General features: G+C 33.3%; 1 protein-coding gene across 1 annotated transcript; it reads right to left on the reverse strand.

The window, feature by feature from the left end:
- Positions 1–20: 20 nt before the first annotated feature.
- On the reverse strand, positions 21–20,928 carry LOC145330819 (uncharacterized). Its single transcript, XM_080175482.1, has 13 exons — positions 20,865–20,928; positions 13,317–13,418; positions 10,490–10,604; positions 8,959–9,077; positions 8,506–8,556; positions 6,118–6,198; positions 2,919–2,984; positions 2,019–2,079; positions 1,614–1,657; positions 1,243–1,347; positions 805–836; positions 555–587; positions 21–108 (listed from the first exon to the last, which is right to left on the reverse strand). The coding sequence occupies exons 1-13, from the start codon at positions 20,895–20,897 to the stop codon at positions 21–23; spliced, it is 930 nt and encodes a 309-aa protein (XP_080031608.1). The 5' UTR covers positions 20,898–20,928.
- Positions 20,929–21,071: the final 143 nt, after the last annotated feature.

Below are 21,071 nucleotides of genomic sequence, written 5' to 3' on the forward strand. Positions count from 1 at the left end.
TTACTTTATTATAATAATAATTAAAAACACAAATAATTTTCCTGAAGAAAAGATCTGAAATCTGGATCCTTCCTGAGGACTGGGTGTCGGGCTAATCTGTTTATATATCTACATAATTCAAATCAATTATTGCTTAAAACTTCAAGGCTTTTCAGACAAGGTTGCTACATTAGAATCGGTGTAAATTAATCAAGTTTATTTGTATTGTACACTAATTCTTTGTTATATTTGTATTGTTTAGAAAATGCACAACTGGACATTGTTTTAATGCAGGTATATTTAACCTTCAAAGTCGAAAATGCTTTCTGCCCCTCAATCTGTTGCATATCATCTCAGCTCCTATTAGAGAGCAAAACAAATGTGGACATTCTCCATTTGATAAAGAATTTCTGACTATAAGTCAGTCCGTATCATAATTTGCTTCCTTAAACCTTTTACATAACAACCTTTGTATTAAGGTCCTTTTTTACTTGACAATTTTAAATGTTTGTAATTTTCTTGTTTTTTAATATATTATTATTGATTTTACAAATTATATTAGCAATAATTCATTCCTGTCTAATTCTTTACATCTCAATGCAATAACTCTGAAAATAAGGAAAAATTTCAATAAAAAATCTGCATTCTACATAGAATTTTAGCATTATTCTTTTTTGTCCAACATACAAATCTAAATTTTTAATCATAGTAATTATATAAATTTAAAAATATTATTCAATTTACTTAATGTTTGTTTAAGTAACTAATTTGCGACAAAATGAAATTAAATTTGCAAATATAATTAATCATATATAATTTATTTACCTGTCTAAACCACTGTTGTTTAAATCAGATACCTAGAATTTTAATTAATTATCAATTAGCAAAATTGTTATACAACTACAAATCTATTTATCATTTAATTATATCAAAATTTGAATTAATACTTTGAGTATACAATGTACATATTTTAGTACAAAATTTTATTCTTGACGATACAATGCTTGGCTTGTAAAATATTAGTATGAACAGTGTCCTATCAATCAATATATCATTACTTGGATGTTGCACAAATTTTTGTAATGAAATAAAGTGTTGCTCGCAGCTAGATGCTCAAATAATGATACTCTTAATCTACCACCTTTACCCCCTCTTATTGGTTGAATGACTTGACCAATAAATGAGGTCCATATGAATAAGCTTAATTTTCTCCTGTCAATATATCCACATATATCCTACATACATATATGTATATTGTCCTACCTTGCTCCAAACAGAGGTGATTTGATTTTTCTCTGGAGGAGGGGGAACAATTACACATGTTGATCCATATGATGTGCTCAATCTTTCTGATAATGCAAGGAAATCCTAAAATAAATTATGAATTTTATTTTCAATCAATAACATCTAATGATTAGTAAGCAAATAAATATTTTTCATCTTTTAATATGAAGATGATTAAAGTCCCTCCACAGATTATGACATCATATGATAGAATAGCCAATGACAGGCCAGTATACACTGTAATTGATCAATAATAAAATTTGTACTGGCCTCTCATTGGTTATTCTATCATATGACGTCATAATCTGGGGAGGGACTTTAATCTTCTTCATTAATATCTTAAATTTTACCTTGTATCTTCTGTAAACTTGAAAATCTGAGTCATTATTACTCCCTAAAAATTTTTATAATTTAAGTAACTAATATGGCTACTAAGACCCAATTAAAAGGAAAATGGAGAACCAGTGTGTATGGCCTATGCTCTGGAAAGAAGAGATAAATGGCGATGATGATGATGGCTTATATTATTAATCCTTTGATAAACCTTTTATCCTAAACACAATTTTAATTATTTATCACATTATTTTTAAAAACTTGAATTTTTTTTTGTAATACAATGCCATACATGATTTTTCAGTGTCGCTAAATTGTAATCCAGCCGATATCAAATGGTTTAGAAACCATACTGGATGGCAAGATTTTAAATGGGTATTAACTAAGGAGTAAAAACAGTTTCAAGACAAAGTTAATAATACCTGAATGAGATATTTTTGTGACAAGTCTGTAGGTAATATATGCAAACATCCCTTTTCCAACCTACATTAAAACTAGTATTATTTTATTATTCTATTTTAATATTTGTGGAAAGTTGGTTGTAACATGATGCTATACATGTTTTTTTTAGTATGGTTGCGATCCGGTTCTAATTAAGCAGATAATAAGCAGTTCCAGAGCCATACTGGAAATATAAAATCAGAGTGTGATAAATTTTTATCAACCATAGTTAAAAAAACAAACAAATATATTTTGAACTTGATTGTATTATAATTTTGACACTAGACAAAGTGAAAATGCAACATTTTTAGAAGATGCATTTTTTGCAGAAAATCTCAGAAGTATTTAAGTTATAGTAAAAACATTTAGTATGCACTTATTTTCGAAGAGTTTTTGTATTTTTACAATTTTGCAATTAGATGTGTAATGCAAAAAGTTATATTGATTCAAACTTCTCTTTAGATTTTTTTGCTTGGAAGAAAGGAATTTTTGTATATTAGAAATATATAAAATAGAGTGGGCAAAAGCTATACATAACCCATGTAGTCAAAAAAGGTCTCCACCACATGGGTCAGGTAATTGTCTGGATTATGCATCTATACTTCTAAATTCAATCTAACCAATATGGTACTCCTTTACAGTGTAGCTTCTCATAGATCCTGGGAAAGTAAATAACTATTTTGGGGGAGAATACCACTAACTTCCCAAGAAAAATCGCCAATAATTTACTGACTTACTGGGCCAAAACTTTTCTTTCTTTAACTACAATTGAAAGTGAGGTGGTCGAATAACCTATCCCCCTTCCCCCATCTCAAGGTCCTCTTGAGGCTTCTATTGGCGTAACCGCTATTGTAGGAACCTGTATAAATAACATTGTTTACCTTAGTAGGATTGTCTACCGTAACTGTTATTGTTTGCGTAGAGGTCAAATCCTTCATTTTGTTTAGCTGAACATAAAAATATATTTTTTTATTATTTTGATAATAGTTCAAATAAAAACAAGGATGACAACATTCACAAGTAGCAAAGATCTTGGATGTAGAAGAACGGACAACAAAGAAATGAAAGAAAAATAGTGCCTAACTGATAGACAGACGGAAATAGTAAAAAATCAGGGGCTGCTATTCAGCCAATTAATTCCATTGAAATTGTCAAAATTTAAATATTTTGTTGGAGTAAAACTTGTTTTTTAGTGTAACTAAAAGGGAAGCGGATAAGAAGGTGGGAAAAAAGTGTCAGGAGTTGAGGGAAAATTTTCACATTAGAATTGTTTGTCATAATTACATTCCCTTTTCCCTGGTAAGAAATATATGCTCAGTGGTCAAATAGCCAAAGAGAAAAACACGTTTTATCTACAGAAAATTTGTTTTCTCTAGAGAATTGCCGACAGACTGGCGGACCAAGTGATATATATAGTACATGTTTATTTATCACAAAAAAACTGTATCTATTTGACGGGGAAGGCGTGGACAGAAAAATCCTAAAACCCTAATCTAAAATTGAATAGCCTTAGGCCATCCCAGGTTCATATAAGCATTAGCAAATGAAGATTTCCCTATACAACTTTAAATATTAGGATAGCTATCGAGTAAATAAACCTTTTCAAATATATATATGATGACGGTAAGAGCATTACCGACGCAACAAGTTAATTATATGCTGGATGCTCATTGGTAAAAGAAATTTTCACAAATATTTTCAGCTGTCTATATGGTTCCAGGACAAACGCAGGAGTCCCAAACGTCGGAGTGGACAAACGCAGGAGTGGACAAACGCAGGAGTGGACTAACGCAGGAGTGTTAAAAGATTAATTTCATTAAGTATTTCTGTACAGATTAGGTTAGATTAAGATATGAATGAACAAATAAGCCCCCCGCAGGGGTGGTCTAAAATATTTCTAAGACGAGAACGCCTAAAATTTTATTGACGCATTTTTCTAGCTTTTTAGTGAGAACGCTTCATGGAACTTATTATTTACGTTTTGTTAGCCCCCAATATTTTAAGTCATTTTCCTGTCTGCGATAGATTCACAAGAATTCTACAATAATCGGCACATTCCCTGATATTTTTACAGGACCCCTCTGTATTTTGTTAAATTGATGTAAAAGGGGTTTAATAATACGTAATTATCGCATCGTATTATAAAAAGCTGTTTGCGGATTCTAAAATGAAAAATAATTAAGGTTAAAATTAGTTTTGTTTGCCCCCTGGGCCTATACATGATTGAGAACCGGTTCAAATCCAGCGGATATCAATCGGTTTCAAAGTCATACTGGAAACTCTTTTATGGATGCATGTATAGGAAAGGGGGGGGGGGAAGAAGCTTGTATATTTATTCCAAAGTTCTTTTCCTCCACGGTTATAGTAGTTTAGGTTCAAATTAAATATTACTTTAAGTATTTTTAGAAGCGAAGCTTTTCTATTATTAGGGTCGGTCCGTCCGTCCGTTAATTTAGGAATGTTAGAATTTTCCTATCAATTTTTAAACTTTGTATGATGATTCCTCTAGTAATTAGGTACGATTTAGAAAGCGTAGCAACTCTATAATCATTACCAAAATGTCCGTACGTCCATTTTATACATGTTGATTTTTAACAACCAATTTTTATGTGATCTAATTATCCGATTGATCTGATTTTTGGTATATTGATTCCTGGGACAACAAAGTATAATATAATAAGCGAATCAACCTTATAATCAAGTCTTTAAATTATGATAAACATTATCCTGTATCAAGCAGTTTTTCAACAAGTTTACTTACAAGTTTGCTTCGACTCTTATACATTAATATTCTGATTATTCAGTTCTGACACTCTACAAGAGTTAATGTTCATTTGTCATATCGTTTCAAGGCTTGCTTTTATAGATGTTGTCATCCTTGTTTATATTATTGGGATGTCTAGAAATAACCTCCGTTGGGAAGGGTGGGGGGGGGGGGGACGGGCGGGTTAATATCAGTCGGGGGATTTCTTCCGATTTTCCAGCTAAGCATGAAAAGCTTGTTTGTAAAAGAGCAAGTTGTTTTAGTTTACAACAAAGTACGGCCTACTTTTTAAAGTATGCATAGCAAAAAAGTAAAGCTTTTTTCTGGATTGCATGCTTAACTATTAATTTCAAACTTAAGCTGGTTGATTTGTTTTACTATGTAACATTCAAAAGAAAATCTTAAACAAAAAAAATTAAATCATAAATCAATTACTTTTGTGGAATAGTTATTTTCCGCGGGTATAAAAATGTACAATTATAAGATTAAAACCAGTTTTGATAGCTCCGGGATGCCAAAAGTACGGGTTAACAAAGCTGGTTTTAATATCACTTTTTTGATATTAAAACCAGCTGGTTTGTAACTTTTTAGATTTTAAGAAAACTAGATATAATACGATACAATGCATGATTTTTCAGCATGGCTGAGAACCGGTCCGATTTTGAAGCCATTCCGAAGCAGAAATGGAACAAAGACCAAAGTGTGTTGAAAATCAGCCATGTGACGTCATAAAAATGAACGAGATGAGAGAGGAAGTGGGAAAGAAAACCCCAAAAAAAGAGATGGATAATCCCCCATTTTTATGACGTCACACGAGTGATTTTTAACACACTTTGGTGTATGTATGTATGTAGCCTTGATTCTCTGAAGTTAGGATTCAGATGCACGAGGAGATTGGAGGTGAGAATCCTTTGGCCAATTTTAGATTGGTAAGCTTCGCGCACAGCTGAGTGTATTCTATGTTACATTACAAGCTGACCCGCAATTCTCGTGGAAGCTACTCAATTATAACATCACCCTGGCCTAGAGTTTTGGCAGGTGTTCCATATTAAGCCACCCTAATTAATGGCACTCTCATATGAATGAGGAGCATGGAAGAGGGAAAGCACGATTACAGTTGCTTGATAGGTAGGATCCTAACTTCCTACAAATCTCCCTCCTTACAACCTAAGGGCATCTCAATGATCCAAGTGCAATATCTATGAGGGGACTTGAAATCGGATTTTCCCAACCACAGCGTAGTGCGCTAACCACTACTCTATGGGACACACTTTGGTCTTTGTCAGTAATGGTTGACAAAAAATGCTGGCACTCACCTTAAGATTTTTCAATTTACCCGCCAGGATTTCCGCCGTCCGGTTTCTTGTGCTAACTAGCGCATGGCCACATTGAGGACACTGAAAAAAAATCAGATGTAACATTTCTATATAGGTTAGGTTGAGTTAAGAAAAGAATATACAAATAAGAACCCCGCATAAGTAAGGAATACAAAAAACAGGTTTGAAATAGATTAGGTTAGGTGTCCACTCCGACGTTTGTCACTCCTGCGTTTGTCCTAGGACCCCTTCTTGATCTTAAACTTTTAGAGCAGCTTAAAAAATGAATAAGCATGTAACACTTTTTATGTTTTATTTCTGGAATAGATCATTTACAAAGTTGAACTCATTTGACTTTTGCCATAAATATTTGTACTAAATATACAGGGTGTTTAGTTTGTATTTTTCTTAAGATATTTAAGAAAAATAACTGCAGCGTCATTCCGTGTTGTTCAACAGATTTTCTAGAGATGTCATTCAGTAATTAATTGAAAAAACCTGCAAACAAATTATTGTTCATTTTAGAAACCTTTTAATTTTGTATTTGCTACTACCTAAAGCCATTTCAATCCTGTTATATTTTAATAGATTAGGTCATTTACATAGGTTTGGAGGTTTCATTAATATTCATTTGCCCTCAAGGGATTTTTCCTCATGGATCTAGAGGGATAAGACAATGTCCGAATAATTGATGTACATCCCCAATGTTTAAACACAAAATAACCCCTTCTGTAGATTACAATTAGTGGTTGAAACGTATAGACATTCAATTCAATAATCCAGTCAATCAAAATTCATTAAAAGTCCCAAAAGTTTTTATCCAACGAATAAAAAAACGTGATTCTAAAACTTTAGGGATTTGTGTAATAAACAGCCGATTGTCCCCTCTAATGTGGCTTTTCCTAATATCTTATATATCAAATGTCTTGTTAAAGTCAGGACAACAATAATTCTGATTTTATGATTCATGGTTTTCTCCCAAGACTTTTTTTTAGTAAAAATTACAAAAATGCAACCTACTAGCATAAAACCATCCCAAGATTTTAAATCTTAGAATAAAATAGCCTAAATCCACTCTACAGTATATGCAAACAACTAACATAAAACCATCCCAAGACTTCAAATCTTAGAATAAAATAGCCTAAATCCACTCCACAGTATATGCAACCAACTAGCATAAAACCATCCCAAGACTTCAAATCTTAAAATAATATAGCCTAAATCCACTCTACAGTATATGCAACCAACTAGCATAAAACCATCCCAAGACTTCCAATCTTAAAATAAAATAGCCTAAATCCACTATAGGACCTGTGTGAATCTTCACTAACTTAGAGAACTCAATCAGTTTAGTAGTTAATGAAATCTTAGTCTTTAGACAAAAAAACACTAACTACTTTATTTTATAGGATAATTATTGAAACATCCTGTATTTTGTACTGCTTTTGAAAATATTAACATCATACAACTTTTTCAGTTTAAATTCCAGGAAAATCTGTTTATCAAATTTTGAACTTTGTAGTGTCAGTCTTTGCCCCAGTAAAATAGGAAAATTTCTGCATAAATAATTTTAGACCCCTTTTCACTATGGACGTCCAAGCTTTTTATTTTGATTGGTTAAAATGAGGGGTTTCAAAATTTTTACACCTTTACATATTCAAAAATGATTGTTTTTTTTCAATAAAATAAAAGAATATCTAAACATTGACAATTAGGTCCAAAAATTTTGTAAATCCCAAGGAAAATGTTTTTAAATTGAGAACTTAATATGAATGGCAAAAGTCTAAACAAAAGTACTTTCACATGAGCTTGAACATGAGAGGACATGTAAGGTTTGCCAGAGATCTTAAGGGATAAGACAATAGCCTATAAATTGATGTAGATCTTCAATGGTGATAGACAAAATAACTCCTTCTGTAGATAGTAATTAGTGGTTGAAATGTTTGTACACTCAACTAAATGAATAGATCAACAATAGTCGGCGTTATACCCGCCCCCCGACAACGACGAACAACTACTTTAGGTTAGGTTAGGTTTTAGGCTAGGGAGCCGAGCGCTGCGGCCAGAGTACATAGTTCGCTGTCGTGGGGGGGGGGGGGGTGGTACTCAAATTTTCAAAATTGAAAAAAAAATTTCTAAGAGGATGAACACAGTAATAGTGTCCGACTGATTATGACGTAACAAAAAAAATTAGCCAATGAGAGGCCGTTATTGACCAATGGTAAAATTTATAGTGGCCTCTCATTGGCTAATTTTTTTTTGTTACGTCATAATCAGTCAGACACTATTACTGTGTTCTAAGAGGATAATACCCAATAGTCACCAAAGTTGTTAAGCCAGCGATTAAGAAAACTTTGGGACTATTTCATAAAACAAAAATATTTTTACCTCAATTAGTTTTTCGTTGCAATTGCCACAGATGAGGTGACCAGATGGACACTGAAAAATATTTAAAGAATTAATAGATATACAAAAAATATGTTATCAACAATGGACCTACTCTTAAAGACCCTGCTCCCAATTCTTAAACTTATGATAATGAGAAGCTACTAAATAAAAATAATCATTATATTTTCCAATGTTGCTTAGAAACCAATTTATTTCCTCTGGAATCATGTATCGCATCGTATTACTATCAATTTTTACATGGATATTAAAATAAAAATAAAAAAATTAATACCTGTTTTGTTAGACCAGGCCTTTGGCTTCTCAGGTCTAACCAAACTGGTTTAATTCTTAAAATTTTTCATTTTAATATCCCTGGAAAGCTGTCTATGATACGATAACAAATAACTTTAATTTAAAATATATTCATTTGTACTTTTTTAGTACAAGCAGTACCTGATAGATAGGTTCTTCATCCGCAGTCTCCAGGCAAACTGGACACTCCAGGGCCTCCAAAAGCTGGCTGGCCTGTGCCTGCACCTGGAACTGACCAACGTTGTCATATGGAGCACTATCTGAACATATAAAAATCAATAAAGTACTAATTTACTAGGGGCAATCAAGCAATCAATCTATCAAACAATCTATCTATAAATCAATCTATCAATCAATCTATTAATTAATCTATCAATTAATCTATCAATCAATCTATCAATCAATCTATCAATCAATCTATCAATCAATCTATCAATCAATCTATCAATCAATCTATCAATCAATCTATCAATCAATCTATCAATCAATCTATCAATCAATCTATCAATCAATCTTTCAATCAATCTATCAATCAATCTATCAATCAATCTATCAATCAAACTATCAATCAATCTATTAATCAATCTATCAATCAATCTATTAATCAATCTATCAATCAATCTATCAATCTATCTATCAATCAATCTATCAAACAATCCATCAATCAATCTATCAATCAATCTATCAATCAATCTATCAATCAATCTATCAATCAATCTATCAATCAATCTATCAATCAATCTATCAATCAATCTATCAATCAATCTATCAATCAATCTATCAATTAATCTATCAATCAATCTATCAATCAATCTATCAATCAATCTATCAATCAATCTATCAATCAATCTATCAATCAATCTATCAATCAATCTATCAATCAATCTTTCAATCAATCTATCAATCAATCTATCAATCAAACTATCAATCAATCTATTTATCAATCTATCAATCAATCTATTAATCAATCTATCAATCAATCTATCAATCAATCTATCAATCAATCTATCAATCAATCTATCAATCAATCTATCAATCAATCTATCAATCAATCTATCAATCAATCTATCAATCAATCTATCAATCAATCTATCAATCAATCTATCAATCAATCTATCAATCAATCTATCAATCAATCTATCAATCAATCTATCAATCAATCTATCAATCAATCTATCAATCAATCTATCAATCAATCTATTAATCAATCTATCAATCAATCTATTAATCAATCTATCAATCAATCTATCAATCAATCTATCAATCAATCTATCAATCAATCTATCAATCAATCTATCAATCAATCTATCAATCAATCTATCAATCAATCTATCAATCAATCTATCAATCAATCAATCAATCTATCAATCAATCTATCAATCAATCTATCAATCAATCTATCAATCAATCTATCAATCAATCTATCAATCAATCTATCAATCAATCTATCAATCAATCTATCAATCAATCTATCAATCAATCTATCAATCAATCTATCAATCAATCTATCAATCAATCTATCAATCAATCTATCAATCAATCTATCAATCAATCTATCAATCAATCTATCAAACAATATATCAATCAGTCAATTTATCAATCAATCTATCAATCAATATATTAATGAATCTATCAATAAATCTATCAATCAGTATATCAATCAATGTATTACCTATGATAGTGGGATAAAGTTTAGATGGTTGAGTATCGGACTGGTCCGGAACTGTATCTACATAGTTTGGTGGACTTTCTTTTCTTGAATGCTCGTTTAAAACATTCTTTAAACCCTTAAAAATATATACATTTATTGTATTCTAATACTAGCCGATGACCCCTAGCATCTATAGGGGATCTATATTGAAAGGTATATGGAAGGGCATAAAAATTTCCTAATACCATTTCCAGACTTTTTTTTATAAAAATATAACAGCCTTAAACCATCTCAGGACGTATAAGAAGCTTCACTGTAAAGGAGAACCATATCGGTTCAGCGGTAAGCAAGATCCTTTGATACAGACAATAACTCTTACTACTTTATATTATAGGCTAGGATGACTTGGGGGACTGCCATTTACAAGTCCAGCAAATTTACAGTGGGGATGTATTTTCACCAGTGCAATTCAGAAAGTATGGATGTATTTAAGTCAAACTGCATGTTGAAATAAAATTGATTCTCCTTAAACTTACATCTAAAATATTATTTATACTGTCAATAATACACTTAATTAGGTAACCCTTCTAAAATTAGTACATTAGAAGTTTTTACTTTAGTGTAATCATTACCATATTTCATTAGAACTTTTTAGAAATGATAAACGTCTTTGGCTGGCCTTAATGATAGAAAAGTTTTAATAAAATTTTCCTCTTAAATCAAATTGTATATTCAATATTTGGTAAAGCTAACATTGAATGAAATATAAAAGCAACGCTAAGCAACGTCATAAGATTTTCCGTAGAAATTCCCCACTAATGTATAAAATATGAAAATAAAGTTTGTGCTATTATTCAGCTAAAACCCTTATTTTTAAAATAGCCACACATGGCAAGTAATAGATTATTCTTTTGTATTAGGAGTTGAGTACTAAAGACAGGGATCTAAAGGGATAAGACAATGGCCAAAAAATTGATGTACATCCCCAATGATAATCCGCGAAATTACCATTTATAATTGTATATTACAATTGATGGTTGAAAAGATTAAACACTTAATTCAATTAATCAACCAATAATAATTCACTTAAGTCCCCAAAGACAATAATCCATCGAATAAGAAAACGTTATTATAAAGCTATAATGACTAGTGTAATAAACAGCTCATTGTCCCCCCTCTCTCTCTCTCTGAGTATTAACTGATGCGGATTTTGGTATGGGTTCGGTTATTTGATAAAGGGAAATTCTTTGGATGCGGCTGCCAAGCCATGAAAGATTTTAATATATTTTATTTTTTTTTGCATATATTCTAAAAAATTGTGGTATTAATGAAACACTTTATAAATCAAATAATTGACGCTAACCTGATGAATTATTAATGTTAACTGCCTAATGATAATTAAACTAACTTGGAGGCCTACCTAGCACACTTACATGGGACATGAGATTGAAGTTTATGAAAGAACCTACGTTGGATTATTTTAAAATATTAATTTAATACTTCTTTCGCTAATTTAGGCCAGGTATTTTTTACAGAGAGAAAGGGGACAATGGGCTTTTTATTACAGTAGTCTTCAAAGTTTTATAATACCGTTTTCTTATTTTCGTTGGCTTAACAACTTTGGGATTTCAGTGAATTTTGATTGGTTGGTTTATTAAGGTGGGTGTTCAAATGTTTCAACCACTAATTTTAATCTACAGAAGGGGTTATTTTGTGTGTCAACATTGGCGTTGTACATCAATTTATCATAGTCATAGTCATAGTCTTATCCCTTTTAATTCCTGAACAAAACCTAATTTGTCCTAACATAGGTTCTTTTTACAAAGTTAAATTTTTATTCCGGGGAGGGTAGTTTCCTAACAAAGTCGCTGTATACAAAATGTTTAAATATGTATCATTATAAACATTCCCAAGGACAGTTTAATGCATTTTTTTTAAAGCAATGGTTTTCCAACATTATCAAAAGCGAAGTGAAATCTTTGTAAATATAATAAGGGTGTATGTGTCCGTCCGTACGGAACGGTTAGCCCATTTCGTTAATATACATTGTCCTTTCGATTTAAAACTTAGGATGAAGAATCCTGAACAATAGGGTATGATTAAAAAACGTAGCAACTCTATAATCGTCACGTTAAAGTCTGTACGCTCAATTATAACATGCTGATTTTTAACTTTTGATTCAATTATTATATTGAAACATTGATTACTAGGACAACAAGGTACAATATTTCAAGCAAAGTATCTCTACAATCAAGCCTGGAACAGAAAATTTTGGAAGCATTTCTGAAGCAAACAGAGGACAGGATATATTAAATTTTAGAGGGGAGTTTTTGCAAGGAGAGGGGGGATATATTGGGTTGTTTATTATTCTAGTCCCCAAAGTATTATAAACGGTTCCCTATTCGTAGGATAAACAACTTTGGGGACTTTTATTGAATTTTTATTGGTTTGTTGATCAAGCGGAGTAATCAAAAGTTTTAACCACTAATTGTAATCTACAGAAGGGGTAACTCTGTGTATCATTATTGGTGATGTACATCAAATAAACAGCCATTATCATATCCCTTTGTATCCCTACAAATTTCATGTGTACCTGTATGCCACCTGGAGGCGGGGTCGGGTTAGACTTGGCGGGAGTCTGTACCTGTATGCCACCTGGAGGCGGGGGCGGGTTAGACTTGGCGGGAGTCTGTACCTGTATGCCACCTGGAGGCGGGGGCGGGTTAGACTTGGCGGGAGTGTGTACCTGTATGCCACCTGGAGGCGGGGGCGGGTTAGACTTGGCGGGAGTCTGTACCTGTATGCCACCTGGAGGCGGGGGCGGGTTAGACTTGGCGGGAGTCTGTACCTGTATGCCACCTGGAGGCGGGGGTGGGTTAGACTTGGCGGGTGACAGGCTGTCTAGGTTTTCAACTATATCCTCGTCTGCACGCACTGTTTCTATCTCGTCCTTAATAAAGCTTTTTATAGTCCCTATTAAAAATTGCGTAGCTGTCTATAGTACCACAGGAAAATAGAAATAGATGCCACCGCTTTTGGCTTACCTATTCTATTGACGTCATAGTAATAAATAAAGAAGGGGAAGGTGAAAAGAAACCCCCTTGAAAAGAGATGATGTATAGGAAAGTTTCTGAAGTCAATAGAATAGATAGGCTAAAAACCATACTGAAAAATCATGTATATAATAGTAATACAGACAATTATCTACGGATATCAAATAAAATAATATAAATACCAGCCCTGACCTTAGGGCAGCCCCTGCTAAAACTGATTTAAATCTTGTAATTTTTTATTTTAAATTCCGCGGAAAGCTGTCTATAATACGATGCGATAAATAACTATTCTCCATTTAAAGTTTATTTTGGAATTTTACATATCACTATAGAAGTCCATAATTGCGTTTAATAATATAACGTCCATGTTAGACTATACATATGAGGTCTTCAAGTATCCGCGGACATAAAATCAGAATACCTAAGGCTCGGGTTAACAGAACTGTTTAATGCTATGATTGTACATTTTATATTCGTGAAAACTGGATATAATACGATACGATACATGGTTTTTCAGAATGCATTAGAACCGGTTCTAATCCAGCAAATATAAATCGGTTTCGAAGCTGTTTCGGTATGTTTTTCTTGTATTCCCTGGCAAGTTCGAACCCATTAATCCCTGTTTCCTTACACCAAATTTCCTAGAGAATGAGTGTGTTACGCGGCATTCCTAACTATCTCCGCGCGGCGCGTGGCTTGTAAACGGACAAAAGAAACGCGCACTTTTCCTTTGATTAGTCCCACGTGAGGAGCTAAGTGAATAAAAATAATGTATTGCTTTAATATACATGTGCTCTGATGTGTGGAATATCTCAAATAAGCCTTCTGCTTAGTTTGACATCATAATGTGGTAAGAATTTATCTTTAATTCTTAAAAATAAGTGTAGAATGGTATAATTTTATGAGGAAATTTAAAACATTAATTTTTCAATAAATAGACCATTTAACTGCTAAGTTTTGACATACGAATATTTTCCTTTATATTATTGATCATTTTATTCTAAAATTATCAATTTCTGATGCTATTTAATATGATTCGTGCCAATTTAAAGTTTTTTATAAATTTCATATTTTTAATTAAATTGAAATCACGCAACCTCGATCTTACAAGAATAATAATCATTAATTTTATGATATTAATTCTTATATTTTTGTTTTAGACTCACTGTTTTCATGGTAATAAATACACATTTGTAAACTTCACATGTTGGTCATTCGGAGGGCTTGAGATTAAGATATCGAGAACGGCTAGGATTGCGTTCCGATACAATGAAAACAAGACAGAACAGATGCAGCTAAGAACATTCTGTGAAGTTTTGTGAATGTGTTGGTTGTGATACCTTACCACACATTATTATTATAGTCATAATCAGTACAGTTAACTTTAGTGACAATTATGGGTCCTAAAAAGAATAAAGGTGAACAATTGAGTAAGCGGCTGCGTCCAGCCGTTGATGCCCTAACCAGTGAGCTAAATAGAGTGATGAAGTTGGTCAGTGATACTTCAGAACTTAATGTTAGACATCTCACTAAGGAATCAATCCTTGTCCATGACAAGTTCGAGACATTTGACAGCATCATGGTCGGTTTTAGCAAGCTCGGTTTGAGAATCCAAGAGCTTGATGAGTTTAGTGACATTTATTCTGATATAGTTACTGTACAAAAAGACTATAGTGCCCTGAAAGACGCTCTTGATGCTATAGAAGAGCTTAGTGACATTCAAAGTGTTGTTGATGTTGTTGGTGATAATTTGCCTAACCATCAGGCTGAACTTTATGATCGATGTTTGAAGATTGTGAAAGTTATTAAAGGGCCATATTTTCCCTTACCTGATGCAATTATAAACACTTTGTCTGCCTTGATGAAACGTCTGGCTGAGGTTAAGCTTGAACCTGTGAAGCCACCCACGACGACGGCGGGTGCCTCGACAGCATCGCCATTTGTGTCACCGTTTGGCACACCACAGTTCGTCGCCGGTTCTATGTTCACGCCAGGATATATGAATCGTGTCGACGAACGTCTTCTTCCATCTTTCGACGGCCTGGAAGCTTCCTATGTAAGTTTTAAAGACACTTTTAAAAAGCTTACTGTAGGACAAGACCCGTCGTATTTACAGTTATTGTTGAGCAGTGAAAAGGTCTGTAAGAATAAAGAGCTTAGACTCCAGTTAATTCAGATTCAATCGCATGAATCTCAGTGGGCCTACCTTGACGCACGTTTTAAGTCCAAAACACGTCAGATGCTCTGCCTTTTCAACCAATGGGAGAAGAAGTCTAAACCGTCGGACTCCAACCAGATTGTGACTGTGTTAGCAGAGTTTGGCGGAGCAGTTAGCCAGCTGGAGCAGCTGACTAAAGATGATGAAGATGATGAAGTTACCACTAGCCAGTGGTTGACTGTGATACTTCTTGAGATGTTATCCAAGAAGTTGCCACGTGATTTTCAAGATAAGCTCAATTTATCATTGGGCTCGATGGATGTCCCAAACGTCCCAAAGCTGTTAAAGATTATTGAAGAACAGCGTGGCGCCATTTTAATGAGGTGTTCGACTGATATGGACACCCCCTCTAAGAAGAAAGGTAACCCTGCGACAGCCGCTACCGCCGTAGGTAAACCTGGTAAATCTAAGATGAAGCAGTCATGTTTTGTTAATGGCTGTAGTGAGATGCACTTACTTTACAAGTGCCCAAAATTTCATGACCTGTCAGTGTCAGACAGGAAGAGTATTGTGGAGAGTGCTGGATGCTGTTGGATTTGTTTGCAAAAAGGGCATAAATCTGTGGATTGCCCGAAGGCAGATGTAATAGGCGGCTGCAAAGTGGACAATTGTGGTCAGGCCCATAACAACCTTTTGCATGAGAGTGTTGATATGGCTGCCGCCGTCTATGAAGTACACACTTCCCCTGAGGCGAACCTAATGTTAATGTTACAACAATTAGACGTTGTTGACATTAATCGCCAGAAGGTCCCAGTGAACGCTATGTGGGACACTGGTTTAACTACCACAATGGTAACCCAGTCACTTGTTAATAAACTTCAGTTACCTTTTACTGGACGTTCAGCAAGAATTTCTCTAGCTGACGGTGAAGTTAAACGTCTCCCGACGGTCAAGCTATGTTTAATTGATCGACACAAGAATTATCACATATTAGAACCTGTGGTAGTGCCTCTCATTGGTCCAAAAGAGGCGATCTGCTCCATAAATCCTGTGGAGGCAGCTGTTTTGTTTGATATGAAACCTGAAGATTTTACTTTGGTTGATGGGCAGGTTGATTTGCTCGTAGGGCACCTGCACCCATCGATGTTTCCCTACTCTGAACGTTCAGTAGGAGAAACCATGCTTTACTCCAGCCTGTTTGGATCTGGATATTTTGCTGTTAGTGCTAATGGTTTAGCAAAGAGTAGGTATGTTGTCTGCTCAGATGTTCAGCCGCAGCCGACTGTTGGTGCTGCTTGTGATGCTATTATTGAACCTGTTGGTTCTGCTTGTAACGCGGCTGATGAACCTTTTGGTTCTGCTAGTGCTGCAGCCGTTGACAACCTGGCTACGGCGGGTGCTGCCGTGGTTATTACTGATAATGATGTTAGTTGTGCTGCAGTTATTCCTGATGATATTGGTAACGATACTGTAGTCGTTGATAACTTTGTTACGGCGGGTGTTGAGCCGCTGAATGATTCGGTTCCAGCCGGACAAGAGCCGACGGGAGTTTCGGTTCCGGCTGGACAAGAGCCGATTAGAGTTTTTGTTCCAGCTGGACAAGAGCCGACGGGAGTTTCGGTTCCAGCTGGGCAAGAGCCGATAAGAAATTCGGTCTCGGCCGGACAAGAGCCAACGGGAGTTTCGGTTCCGGCCGGACAAAAGCCAGTAGATGATTCCAAGTTTTATGACAGCCACACTTTTATTACGTGCCCTGGTGGTGTTATGAATCAAGAATCGACTTGGTTGCTGCCAAGCTGGCCGCCCGACGCAGGGTAAGAGGCCTGCCAATGGCGGGTGGAAATATGGCGGGTGTTGCCGCCAGAAAGTCATTGAAATTTTTCAAACCACACATATCTAATCTACAACATGAACTATTATGTGAAAATGATCTTTAAAGAAAAAAAAAATATATCACAAGTTATATATTAGGCTTGTGAAGGGAACCAAATGGGTTCTGTAAAGAATAAGTATTCATTATTCAACTAATTTTATTGTTCATACCTAAGCACAAAAATTCTACAAAACTGTTTAGACTTTTAAAGCAGATTTTAAAAAGATTTTGTTTCTTTAAGTATGATTTTGAAAAGCAAAAGTTCGTGAAATGATTTTTGCAGATTTTAAATTGAGAAAAATAGATTTTTTACAAATTATTTTTCTAGTTTTTTTTATGGTTCACGTTTACTTAAAAAATGTTATTTCTCAGATTCTCATATGAAATAATGCATTAAAGTAAAGAACACAACATGTAATATTATTATGATAATGTTTAAGATATTCCTCATTATTATTTTAAAAGATTATCGCAAAAAATCAAGATATTTGTTTAAATTTGTAAGCAAATCAAAGATTTTCTTTCATTCCGGAGGCAGAGATTCTTAACAATTCATGTACAAAGTTTTTTTTGTTCACTCCGGAAGCTGGGATTCCATTAATCCACGCGTAAAGATTTTTTTTCATTCCGAGAGCAGAGATTCGTAGTAATATACGTACCTAGCGATTTCGGACAATTTTAAAACCTTGAGAAAGTATTTTATAGCAATTATTTTCCTAGGTATATATATTTTTCGTTCATGTTTAGCATTTATAATAATGAACACGATGTGTAATATTATTGAAATATTGATTAATATTTTATTTGAATATCACAGAATTAATTTAAGATAAACTATGCATATTTTAAATTAACTCTACCTTCATTTTTATCGCATATATTAAAATTGAAGCAGTATTTTTAAAAAGAAATGGGTAACATTTCTTAAGATTTACAAGTAACGCAAATTTTGATACAATTTCGTTTAAACTTTCAAATCGATGCAAGATTTTTTCATTTGAAATGCAAACTTAAGTTTTTTATACGTTTACGCAAGTTCTTTCAATGATTTAAGTCTTTCCGGGACCAGGGATTTTTTTCGCGGAAATTTTCCTAGGTACCTACGCAAATACAAACATTTTTATCCTTGTTTGATTGAAATTTGATATGATAAAAAAATTAACACAATGAGATTTTTTACATCACATAAATATTTCTTTAAGATTTATTATAATCACATAAATAATTTAATATTGCATGCATATTAAAATTATTACTATTTACCTTTTAACCGATGTACCTAAAGAAAAAATGCAGATTTTTTTCGCCTTGAATTAAGTAGATTCTTTGAGTTCGAAGATTTAAGCTTAATAAGACCGCTCTATAGTGTATCTTAGCTCTGTCACCTCGGCCAGACATACTACAGAACGGCAAAACTAAAGCATAAGATAATTTTATTTTGATTGCTTTGATTGATGATTCTAAAGTTTCTTGAATTATTCATGATTCTTTAATTTTTGATTTGATTTAAACATCACTAATTATGTTTATTTTCAGTTGATGGAGCCCTGCGCCAGAAATCCTGTCGGAAATTATGCAGTATCAAAAAATTGTGATGGAAAGACATAACGTCCGTCAGGATAGCTGGAACATGGCATTATTAATATTTTAAAGATTGGTTAGTTTGTATCTTGAGGGATTCATTCTAACTGAGGCCCCAAATTGCCTTAATTTTGACTGTATGAATATGTACAAGTTGCTTTCTTCTTAAAACAGAGAGAAATTGCAAACTCAGCATTTAGAGAAGTTCTTTTCTTATAATTGAGCTTTTGTTTTATTTTGGTAATTTAATTTGCATATTTCAATTGCAATTTTATTTTACGCAATTTTGATTCACGAAGATTTAAAATTATGAAATTTTAATTTTCCGATGTTTGATGATTTTACAGTCATATTTTATTTAGATTTAAGTATCTATTTTATTAAAACATGTTAGATTTAAGGATCTTACCTATCTTATCTTAAAAATGTTTAGATGTAAGCCCGAGTATTTTTCCGCTGGAAAAATGCTAATTATTGAGAAGTTTTTTATGAAATTTTACTTTTCTTTTCTAGCAAAAAGATTTAGTAGAAAAAATGTCATTATTTAATCTTTCTTTCTTTTGATTAAAAGTTTGAGTTGATTATTTAATTATTGATGCGATTTTTAATATAAAAATCATTTGCCTATTATTATGTAGATACCTAATCAAAGTTTAGGTACTATTGATTATTAATTCATGTATTCGCAATTACATGGTCTGTAATTCTAATTTTAATTGAGATTATGAGGCCATGATATAATGAGATGTGTGAGTGGTAAATGTGCAATTCATGAATGTTGAATGCTTTTCCCATTCCTTATTCCTATCCTTATGTGGTAGTGGACTCGGTTTGAGTTATTGTGGTATTCACGAGTTACCATAATTAATTTTAGGCCTTATGGCCATAACATTTTAAACTCTTGTGGTTTATGTGTTGTGAGATTGTGATTTAGTGGACACTGTCTGCACGCATATTGCAAAGATGAGGTATTGTGTTCGATTCCCAGTGAATAGACGGGTGTGTTTCGGTATGTTTTTCTTGTATTCCCTGGCAAGTTCGAACCCATTAATCCCTGTTTCCTTACACCAAATTTCCTAGAGAATGAGTGTGTTACGCGGCATTCCTAACTATCTCCGCGCGGCGCGTGGCTTGTAAACGGACAAAAGAAACGCGCACTTTTCCTTTGATTAGTCCCACGTGAGGAGCTAAGTGAATAAAAATAATGTATTGCTTTAATATACATGTGCTCTGATGTGTGGAATATCTCAAATAAGCCTTCTGCTTAGTTTGACATCATAATGTGGTAAGAATTTATCTTTAATTCTTAAAAATAAGTGTAGAATGGTATAATTTTATGAGGAAATTTAAAACATTAATTTTTCAATAAATAGACCATTTAACTGCTAAGTTTTGACATACGAATATTTTCCTTTATATTATTGATCATTTTATTCTAAAATTATCAATTTCTGATGCTATTTAATATGATTCGTGCCAATTTAAAGTTTTTTATAAATTTCATATTTTTAATTAAATTGAAATCACGCAACCTCGATCTTACAAGAATAATAATCATTAATTTTATGATATTAATTCTTATATTTTTGTTTTAGACTCACTGTTTTCATGGTAATAAATACACATTTGTAAACTTCACATGTTGGTCATTCGGAGGGCTTGAGATTAAGATATCGAGAACGGCTAGGATTGCGTTCCGATACAGAAGCCATGCTGGAAAGAAAATTAAACCTGGTCTATTGTTCCAGAGAAGAACGGATTCATTTTATCGAGAAGGCTGGGTTTCTCAGCTTTTTCATCTACTCATTCCAATACACTTTTAGTTATTATTTACTAGCGGCTACGTCCCCTTGAGGCCTCTAGGAGCGCTTAAGGAGGGGGGAGTTAAATTGGATTACCCATTTTTTTTATTTTAGATTAAAAAAGAAATTTTTTTTT

This window comes from Acartia tonsa, chromosome 10 (genome assembly GCF_053477335.1).
Source record: "Acartia tonsa isolate MP-2025a chromosome 10, ASM5347733v1, whole genome shotgun sequence".
Taxonomy (NCBI): Eukaryota; Metazoa; Arthropoda; class Copepoda; order Calanoida; family Acartiidae; genus Acartia; species Acartia tonsa.